Source organism: Sinocyclocheilus anshuiensis, unplaced genomic scaffold (assembly GCF_001515605.1).
Source record: "Sinocyclocheilus anshuiensis isolate Anshui unplaced genomic scaffold, SAMN03320099.WGS_v1.1 scaffold323, whole genome shotgun sequence".
Taxonomy (NCBI): Eukaryota; Metazoa; Chordata; class Actinopteri; order Cypriniformes; family Cyprinidae; genus Sinocyclocheilus; species Sinocyclocheilus anshuiensis.
The window spans coordinates 41,140-52,474 of NW_015548198.1; the positions used below are offsets into that span (position 1 = coordinate 41,140).

At 37.0% G+C, this 11,335-nt stretch overlaps 2 protein-coding genes across 4 annotated transcripts in view; one reads left to right on the top strand and one right to left on the bottom strand.

The window, feature by feature from the left end:
- The window catches only part of crfb1 (cytokine receptor family member b1), a 38,701-nt gene extending 32,728 nt beyond the window's left edge, over positions 1–5,973 (bottom strand). Inside the window, exons 1-2 of one of the 2 annotated variants that reach the window (XM_016439909.1) lie at positions 5,844–5,973; positions 4,593–4,664 (exon numbers count right to left, since the gene is read on the bottom strand). The gene's annotated coding sequence lies outside the window, so the exon portion shown is untranslated. The remainder of the gene's footprint in view (positions 1–4,592; positions 4,665–5,843) is intronic. The other variant, XM_016439910.1, reaches the window with a different exon arrangement.
- A 3,845-nt stretch (positions 5,974–9,818) lies between these two features.
- crfb2 (cytokine receptor family member b2) overlaps positions 9,819–11,335 on the top strand; it is a 14,041-nt gene continuing 12,524 nt past the window's right edge. Inside the window, exon 1 of one of the 2 annotated variants that reach the window (XM_016439911.1) lies at positions 9,819–10,067. In XM_016439911.1, coding sequence (XP_016295397.1) covers positions 9,932–10,067 — 136 coding nt within the window. In that variant the 5' untranslated portion in view covers positions 9,819–9,931. Of the gene's footprint in view, positions 10,068–10,105; positions 10,499–11,335 lie in introns of those variants that run through there. The other variant, XM_016439912.1, reaches the window with a different exon arrangement.

The window sequence follows — 11,335 nt, forward strand, 5'->3', positions numbered from 1 at the left end:
TTACAATGTGCGCATCCGGTGTGCAGAATGATGCACTTGAAGCAACACAGCGTCAGGCTGTGACGCCATGTTGCTTCAAGCGCATCATTCTACACACCGAATGCGCACATTGTAAGCGCTTCGTGCTCATAGACTGTATAAAAACAAGGCGAAAAAGGCGGATCGGAGCATCACTAGTTTTTATAACACTTTGGATGAACTTGCATGGACAGTGGTTCTACATGATGTAAACATTATCTCTACTCAGATATTTCTTGTAGGATAAACTAAAGCAAACTGAGTAAACTCAACTAAAATTAGACATAATAAGTCCTAATAACTTGATTTATTCATGTCCAAATAACATGGTACAAACACGTGGAACCACTGTCCATGACTGAATCATGTTCAGCCAGAGTCATTTTTTGAGTGTGTCTGACCCCCCCATAACATCTAGGTATTAGTTACTCGCAAAAGTTATTAAATGCAAAATTTTTGAACTAGTCATAAACTGTAAAACATTTCTATTAGACTTTTTTTTTGTAATTGTGTCCTGAACTGATGTTTTGCGCAGGTATATCTTGTGAAGGTGCAGGTAAATGAAGGGAAATGTAAAGCGTTAGATCAACCAATGATCAACCAGTTCTCTAAAATAACTCAAGAGATGCATGTCATGAAGCTTTATTTGGCAAGCATATATAGACAAAACACAGCACAGTGTTACAAATTCTGACAATGGAAAAACAACAAGGAAACATACAGGGTCAGTGGCCAGAAAGAAGAGATGCAAGGATGCATGGTGGAAGGGTATAGGGAGGATGTAGGCATGTTTCTTATTTCACATTTCTCAGTCATGACTTTATGGCCAAGGCCATAGAAAGGGTACAGCCGAATGTTGGGAGAACACTTTATACAGACTGTAACACACAAACACACATACATGTATGCACAGTCATGTGTGTGTGTGTGTGTGTGTGCAACTTTAATACTGTTGCATAATCCCTTATTTGGCAGGTCTTCTCTGTATTATTTGGCCTCTTCAAAAAAAATGCAATGACTTTTTAAAATGAGTTACAGTGTGTCATTTAGCGATAAAGGAATTATGGTGTTAAGGAAAGGACTACACTTTCTTTTCAGCTTGTCACAAGAGCTACTCATACATTGATTCATTGCCTACTTTAATACATCCTTACTTCATGATGAAATTTTACTACCACAACTGTATACCTCCTTAATTAGTTAATTAAAAAGTGGATTTGCTAACAATCTCCAGTCTCTGTGGGAGGTCACAACATGTTTTATTATGGGAAAATGTATTGCCTTTTCCTCTTTTCAGAAATCTAGGAAGAGCCACAAGGACGAACTGGAGAGACAAGTTCAGGAGACAGAAAAGGACTTCAAAATCTCCATTTGTCAACAGAAAGGAGAGGAACTACGTGCACTTGACTAAATAATTAGACTAAACTAAAGGTGTCACTTCTACACAAAGTCGAATTCATTATGCACTGCATCAGACAGTCATACAATTTTAAAAGTGAGCTTATAAATAGGGAATACATTACTCCAGGTACAATATACTACTAGGTTAGACCAGATCCTTATTGTTTTCTCTGCAATAAGGGTGTGTTCACACTTGTCATGTTTGAACACCCCAAACAAAATGTGCATTAGACTTAAAGTGGCGCTGCAGGTGTATGGTATCAAAGCACCCATTAACCGATCGGTCTGCTCAGCGCTGCTTTAAGTCGAACACACCTAATGCCGTCTGCTGGACTAAGCGCACTCATTCTTGCGTGTAGGCTACATATATACATGATATATGAATGCAACACAGACCAAATACTTCTAAACGAACCAAAAACAGGAAGTAATGACAAGATGCGACGCTATGCGACATGATTTGATGACGCGGTGTAACCAAAACAAAATGAGCAGAGGGCAAACGTGGAGCAACGATGAGGTAAAGTGCCTTTTATGAGCTCCTTGTGAGTTTGCAGGTGGTGAAAATAAAATTATATGTAGCCTACACGCAAGAATGAGCGCGCTTAGTCCAGCAGACGGCATTAGGTGTGTTCAACTTAAAGCAGCACTGAGCAGACCGATCGGTTAATGGGTCGTGGGTTCGAGTCTTGGTACCGACGGGGATTGTCAGCGGGGGGAGTGAATGACCAGCGCTCTCCTCCACCTTCAGTAACCACAACTGAGGTGAGACCCTTGAGCAAGGCACCAAACCCCCAACTGCTCCCCGGGCGCCGCAGCAATATGGCTGCCCACTGCTCCGGGTGCGTGTTCATGGTGTATGTGTTCACTACTCACTGCTGTGTGTGTGCACTTGGATGGGTGAAACACAGAGCACAATTTCTGAGTCTGGGACACCATACTCGGCCACATGTCCTTTCCTTTCCTTTTTAATGATTATAAAGGGAGCTCTATTTGCACACTTTCTAGACCAGTGTTTCCCAACCTTTCTTTAGTCGCGGCACCCTTTGGAAATTTTAACAAATTTGTGGCACCCTACAAAATTAATTTTGTCACAATATTTGAATTTCTAACTTCGATATGATACTTTGAAAACTTTTGCTCACTCAGTGTTTTTTTTATTTTTACAGTGGGGTAATTTTGTTGCAGTAGCACGAGATAGCTTGATTTCAAACTTTGAATTGAATAAAAAAATGAAAGGAGGCTAAGCAGTTAATAATAAAATAAGAACAAATAAAGAAATTACTAATGATAGCACAAATAAAAAATAACGATAGGCCAACAAATGAAATAAATTGCTTTTTAGTTTTTCAGGTAGGTCTAATACACAGTAGGGCTATTAAGAGATTTTTTTTTTTACCAATTATCCAAATAATGTTTAATCCTAGAAAGCTCTTATTATCAGAGGACACGTGAGCATAACGGTTAGCAGATCAATGAATGAGAGGGCAGTGTTACCAGAGTTGCCCATTTACCACACCTTGTTACAGCACAGTAGGGCTATTGCAAACAGAAACAATACTGTACTACATAGATGTTTCCTGTCAGCTCGATTTTTGAGTGGACTTTGCTGTTCCGATGAGCATGAACGGTATATGAGTGGAGCACTCACATGGGCCGTGAGCGACTGAGCGGAGCGCACACGCATAGAGCGGGATAATACGCAGAGCGTCACACCATGTGAAAGTGAATCCTGAGCGGTGAACTAATTTTCGGCAGCCGGAATTTCAGTGCATCTCTATTTACTGGCGACATCAGAATTGGATATTATATAATAGCTGCTTTTTTGAACATTTTAGGCACCCCGGTTGGGAAACACTGTTCTAGACTATATATAATCCATTCCTAATTTGAATCCTCATACAAATTTTTGGGAGCAACATTCTCATAAATATGTGGGATTCACTCTTGAATTGCAATGACTGCCATAGTGATAACCATAGGAATGGATGAGACAAAAACATAATTTGTGAAAATATATGTGCATTATGCAATGTAAATGCAGACTAAAAGATTAATAGGAAATTGAATATGTTTCTAATTTTGTTCTAAACATTAATGAATCTGAAGTCTTGTAAATGAGCGACTGCATGCCTGAGGTTAGTTATTTGCATTAAAAAAAAAATAAATAAATAAAACCAGCTCCAAATAAGGGTTTTTCACACAACTCTCCTTGATGGCCTTCAGTCACTTTCAGATAAAATATGACGCTCTAAGTTAAAACTAACATAAAAAGCATGTAGATTTCACACACAAATCTCAGACTTCATTACTGTTAATCTGAAACAGTGAATTACCAATAATGTCTCAAGCGCCACCACCAGCCCATAATTCAGCCCAAAGTTCTGTTTAATTTGAAAAATATGCATTTTTATTCACACACATTTGCAAAATCCATTGTGTTATTTAGTGGTAGTGTTTAATAACTTCTATTGTAACTATATCTCAACAGCTGCAATATTATTCAGTTGAAATATAAATTCAATAAAATGTCTAGGTCAGCAGTAATTGTGACTGTATGGTTTGTTTTATAGCCTATATTTAATATACCTATAAGGATATTTGGATTTAAAATCCTCAGCTTGACTGGTGTTGCCTAGCTACACATCTATATTTTAAATATTGCCGACAAAAACTGAATGATGTAAAAATCATGTTCTTGATCATGTGTATTAAAGTTAGTGGTCTATGAACTTCAGGGTCACAAGTGTGTTTAACAGCCAAAGATATATACAATATACAACAGAAATACTGTACAGAGGATGCCTTCCTATTAGGGATGTAACGATTAACCACGAGCCGGTTGAAAATCGATTCAAATATGTGACGATTCAAATCGGTTGAGATGTTGTCCAAGCAATAATAAAAGGACACATTTAATTTATAATTTGTCTTAAAAGTCATTTTGTAAAAAAAAATGAATAAATCGTGAATTGAATCGAATCGTGAAATCAAAATCGTGTTTTTTTTTTGTTTTTTTTTTTCAAGGGTATCGGTTAATTTCTTGATTGCCGTTTTGACATAATTTTAGTCATATATCAACTACCTCACATTAACAAATCACAGGTGTCCCATTAGAAGAAAAGTAAAGTCTTTTCTTGTACACATTACATTCAAAGAGGTTTAATAAATACCTTTAGTGGATGGGATCTTGATAAATTCACCTGATTCTTAAGTCACCCCTACACCATGGTGACTGACAAGATCTATGCAAGGAAAGGAAAAACAGTTTAACACTAGGCTACTTAAAAAAATGAATGTTTTAACATGGATTCTTGAAAATGTACCATGTAGCTCCATGGTATTCCTTTAAGTATATTGGTGCATCATGTAAAATGATGATAATTGTATATCTACATCATACAGTAGGCTATATCAAACAACCATACTACACTTATACTATCACTGTACCACAGTAATGCCATATCGCTTTAAAAAAAAGCTAACTAAATAGAAAATGTTAAACACAGTAGTAAGTATTAACATTCACCCCTAAAAGGAGCAAATTAAAAAAATATTTAACTTAAAATCCTTATTAGTGGACATCTAATAAATAGCCCCAAGCACTTTTTAAAAATGTATGTTTTATATAAAACTCTACCATACAGTTGAGCTGTCAGTCCATGGTAAATCTTGATTTAAATTCAGAGAACTATTTCCATTAGTTATTTTCCAATAATAAACATTCTTTTAACTTTATTAGTATCTTGGATACATTTCATAACCTTCAGGATCCACAAAGATAAAAAATTATATTGAAGCGTCTCTATAATATAGACGTATGGCAATATATATGTTATATGATGTCCTTTACAGACATATCAACCGTACGGTCACGCATGATTTTGGATAATTATGGTAAATAAACATTTTTGCATTTCTCATATATTTTTTTATATATTTATGTTCTTTACCCTCTACCCTATTTACAACAACATCATGGTTTCACCCCTACTTCCTTGATTGCTTGTTTGACCAGCTGTTATCTGATGACTGACCAGCACCGTTCTCCCTTCTGTGTGACTGACTGAAGTTTGTAAACTGCTGCTGTCACTTGAAAACTGGAAATTCCCAACCCCCCGTGACAACAGCAGACACAGAGATGGGGCAGTACAGCTGTGGAAACATTGCTCTCTCATCTCTTACTTTTGATACATTTATTCCCTATCAAATTAAGCTCAACGTACGGTAGAGATATCAGTTAAAAGGTTAAAACGACCTGAATTTCTCCGGAATACGTTGCCGTTGCAAATCAATTAATTTTTTTTTATTAAACAACTAAGTACTTTGTGCGACGATTGAAACATTACAAGTTAAATGTATCAAGTTCCAACTGTTTCTGAACACTCACTTAAAAACACATTTTAAAAAGCTCTTTACAGTACCTGTAAATCCGTGATGTTATATCCTATTCTTTTGTCAACGAGAGCGCACAAAATTTAACGTTAAGTGAACGTTTTCAAACGTTTAAGGAAGTTCCCAAATCTGCTTTCCTAACGTCATTACTGAAAAACACCTGCACAACCGGAGGCTGCAGTTTCAGGACCGCATTTCCAGGACCCTATAGTTTTTGTAACAGCGCCACCTACCGAATTGGATGATATAGCGGAGGCAACACCCTTCTCGAAAAACACGTGCCTCAAGTTCACTTGACACAGGCAGGAAGTCATGTGATGTTCATTGAAAAGAAAAACAAATAGGTTACTTGTGTGTAAGCGAACTAAATTATAATACGGTAATTGCCTATAGTAGAAGCAGACTCTATATGTTTTGGGGCTTTTGTTTTGTTTCCCTTTGTTTAATGTCAAGTAACAGCCTAAGATCACGTCAGCACAAACGATGCCCGGTGTTACAATATAATTATGGAACGCCAGACAATTCAAAATATACGTGAATTTTAACATGTAAACAATGCATCGAATACATATTGATTACGCGTTGTTTTCGTGTAAAAGATAGACGCGGAAATGCAGATGTCGAATATGGCGCCGTAATCATACCAAAATCCAAGCGTCCTTGTGGCGGGTATAAATGCCAAAACTATAGTAACACAGGACGCATCTTACACGAGGCTGTTTTACTGTAAAGCACATTCATGCCAGAGATCTTTTATTTACTATTCAGCTAATCAAAACCCTCAGCCGATTACTTTCTTTTTTTCTGGCAGACCAAACTCCAGCCAGAGCTCAGCCAAATGATGTATGATTGTAGACTGTGAAAACAAACTGCACCAGAATTAAGCCAGAAGTTCCGAATGTAAGCCAGACTCAGCCCACACTTGCTATCTGGGTAAGCGTCCAATTGACAGAGTGACGACCAGTCGGCTGCATTCAACCTACCAGTGACACGCAGCAACAAAGCAACACAATCCCATTCATTTCAACAGAGCTGGCTATTTCCAGTGACACAAGCGACATTGACTGTTGGTGACAGGAGGTGGGCGTGTCCAGCGACACACCAAAGTTGAGATATGTTTAATTTTATACAAATACCAATAGGAGTAAAGTCAGTGGAGCGCACATGATCTGTCACTACATCCTGTAGTGCAGAGGTCTTCAACCCTGCTCCTGGGGACCCACTGTTCTGCAAAGTTTATTTCCAACCTGCTTCAGCACATCTGCCTGTGTATTTTCAAGCAGTCTTGAGAAGCTTGATTAGCTGCTTCAAGTGTGTTAGATTAGGGTTGTAGCTAAACTCTGCAGGACAGTGGGTCCCCAGGAACAGGGTTGAAGACCTCTGCTGTAGTGGACTGTTGAGGCAAGATGGAGGAGAAGTTTTAGAATTGTAGCGGTCAGCAACTTTCCTATATTTTATGATATGCCTCTGTGCACATAAGGTGGTACTTGCCGTGCTGACTCCGAGACTGAATAGTTTTATGAACCCAGATAGACCAGCGCTTGCTCTTTTACCACAAATAAATGACCATGATGGCAAAGAACACTTATTATGAGCTGTGGATCAGACTTTACCATCTGCTCCGCTGAGGAGGACATCACCAGCCTCCTCAAGTTCGACCAAGTTTGTTTACTTTTCTTTCCTAAGTCAATGTATAATTCAGTGTAGGTGGAAATTCGATTGTGCTACTTATTAATGTGATGACACATGGACTGTGATAAAGGCCTATTTATAATGTCACATCAAAATGTTATTTTAACAGTGTAATATCTTGTTATCACGGGGAAAACATTGTTTTTATGATATAATATGTCATTATTATAAGAAAATATACCAATTTAACGACACATTATATCGTTATTACAACAGAAGCATATCGTTATTACAAGAAAATGTGTTGAAGAAGACTTGGATTACTAGAAGACAGAGAGACAGCATTGCTGCAGTAGGTTAGGTAACTTCCAGGTAAGTCTCTAGGTAGGTAAGTGTGTGTTCTCTTGACATTCCAGACAACTACTGAAGGTTTATGCACTTTATTATGCTCATGATGAGACCTGAATTGCAGGTGCATGTGATTAATACTCTGGCCACTTGCTGCGTTCAAGTCCTCCTGGGACATTTGTACTTACCAGTTGAGTAATTATGATGTCAGGTGCGTTCAAATCACTTTGGTTGGAACATGATGGCGATTTAACTTTTCAACATAAAATTCAACTATTTTTTTAACTCTACATCTACAAAATGATGAATAAAGAATATGCATTGTGTTTTTGCTTTTTTCTGTTTTTATTCAATGTATGGTGATGTAAACTGAATCATTATATATTTTATGATAATTATACAATACTATAATATTTTGTATATGTAACACATAGTTTTATTGTACATTACAACAAAGTAATCATTTTTTTTCATTTCAACAAATTTACCATCAATACAGTCACTGCATATCTATAGTCTTTGGCTGCGTCCATTGCTTCCGACACGTTTTCTCACTGACACGCCCCCAACTCTGAAACTCGGGGCTTAAAGAAAATCAAGTTTCCCACTTGTAATAATTACTTTGTGATGCCGTTCATGTGCGTTCAACTCGTAAATACGATCTATCTGTCATGACTTGAACGCACCAACTGTTATCGCTTTTCCATCGGTGCTGGAGCCGGAGCCCAACCACCACTTTTTAAGGCAAACTTACTTTGTGGCATTACCCGATATTCATAGTGGCCTGTAGGGGTCACAAAGGTGTTCTTCCATTCGTCCCCACTCTGCATCTGGATTAGATTGAATGTGCTGCGCAGGACAAACTTGCTGAAGATGGTGGCTCCACGCAGCAGTTCCAGTGCAGCTGGGATAAGGGGAAGTGGGTAACAAGATTTGAAAGTTATTTTATGGAGTAAGCGGTAACCAATACAGAGCATTGTTTGTGAACCGGACATCATTCTGGACCCTTTGCCTGAGGCTTTGCATTACAGGTAATAATGTTATAAATAATATTCTTTTTTTTTTTCGCACAGACTAATCGATTCACATCATAAGACCTCAATATATCGTCAGTAGCCAAAAGCATTAATTTTGTGTTTTAGTTACACTTAACATGATACACTTCAGGGGCAGATGTTAGGCACATGCTTGGCTAAGAACTGATGCCATGAATCATATTTAAAAGAAAACTAAATTATAAAAGAAAAAAAAGAAGTCTGGCAAAAAGGGGCAGGGACCAAAAGGGCAGGTTCTTGAGCACATCTTTGGGTCTGTGCATGTGCCTGCTAATAACAAAATGGGTCGGAGCTGCTTCATTAGCAGATACGGGTCTGAGCCAAATCTGGTCCAAATCCATGATCCTATGTGTTCTGGATTCGTCACACTGTGTAAGTGGACTCTGATCCGTTCTGTGGCTCAGATCCAGAGCCTGTGATACCGCCGGGGTGAATCCAGTGTGGAGTCAGTTTGTCATATAGGTATTCAAACACATTTTTAAATTAGATTTCATAACTTATTTTTACCCATTTTAATAATTAAATTGATAGAAACTAGGACATTATACTGTTTTATGATCTAATACTGATTCTGTTCTGTTGGACAAATGTCATATCCAAAAATCAAGAGTGACAGCTTACTTTTTTCCATTTTCTGAGACAAAGAATTTTCCCTTCTTACATTTTTTTTATTAAATTCTTACATTTCAAATAAATAATAATAATAATAATAAAAATATGTTTAGATAACATTATTTGTACTCATTAAATAGATACAATTTGTTGGTTGTAATTCTAATGTTTAATATTCAATTTTACATTTATTATTTTATTTTGTTTTATTTTATGATATTATTTTATGGCTGACAGGGCGCGTGTAAACCGCGCATGCTCACTGATCTTGCGAACAAACCACGCCCTTGATGATGTCGTCAGACAAAAGCTGTTTTAAAGCAAGGCTATGCAGCGCGTCGCGGAGGAGACCAGAGATATTTTTTTTAAAGGATGTCAGTGGAGGAGCGGCTTCACCACGCTGAATAAATAAACTGCTTTCGTGGGGAAAAAAAACCCATCTTATTTAATTGAATGAATCAACAGTCTATATGCAAATCATCAACATAACCGTACTTGCCATTAAACATTCGTGTTGGACTGATCTATCATTTAGAGCGTATATTTACACCGAGGAAATGCTGTTTTATATCAGAAGTTACGGCACTGGGTTAATTAATTTCTATGGTATGCGCAAAAAGTGATTGACTTTTGCTTCAATGACGTTAAGGCTGTAATTAATGTGATTGGTTATCAAGGCACACGTGATTGATTTCTCCCATGGTAGAGCCGCGGAGGTTGATATCTCCCCAAATTTAGACCATCTCTGCTCAGACTTGAAACAACAGGAAGACAGAAACGGAAATAGCAGAAGAACAAAGAAAATGAAAGTGTGTGAATGCACTATGGATTATTTTTGCAATTTCAAAAGAAAGTGTATAATGGGGCAGTATTTAAAAAGTATTATGTGAGAAAGGGGAATAGAACCTGTGAAAAATAAATCACGGGATGTCTCTGGGAGAACAGATGAGAAACAACTGATTGATCAATATCACGCAAGCGTTGCAAAATGTATGTAATAGCAAGGATACTAACAACCATTGCTTTGTTTCACCTGGGTAAGTATGCTATTACATTTATATTTGCTCTTCTGTTTAAAACTTGTTGATTAGTGTTGTTAGATTCCAAAAATTCTCATTTGGGCTGTAGTTTATTGTGACATGGACCACACCATGTAAAATGTAAAAGGGGGGTTCCATGGCAAATCAACAGACTCACAAAACAAAGCTTTCCTAGCTGAATTGTTATTGTTCTGTGAATACGTGTGCTATTTTTGATTGAAAATTGTCTATTTTTTTAATCTCGAAAATCAAGATTTGTATATTTTTTTAAATAGAAATAAACAATTGATTTAATACAACCAACATTATTTGATTTGACCTCTTAAAGTATAAGTTGAAACGTTCCAAAAATTTGGTAATACTAAGTGGTGAAATAAATGAAGCTATTCTTCTTGATTTTGATTCAGTGCAAATTTATATATATATATATATATATATATATGAACACAGTTGGAAGATGGACACAGTTTTTGATTTATCCAGATATATTTGCTCGGTGCAACTTATAACATCCAAGTGTAAGATATAACACCAACATGTCAGAAAAAAACAAAACAGAATCACTAAGTTGGAAAAAGGATAAACACCTTGTGTCAGTATTTTGTTGAACCACCTTTTGCTTTAATTACAGCCTTTAGTTTGTTGGGATATGTCTCCACTAACTTTGCACATCTAGACTTTGCAATATTTGCTAACTCTTCTTTGCAGAACTGCTTAAGTTTAGTTAATTTGCAGTTATTTCACAGATTTTCAACAAAATGTGATTATTTTAAAGGGGTTCTTTATACCAACTGTGTTTGTGTGTGTGTGTGTGTGTGTGTGTGTGTGTGTATA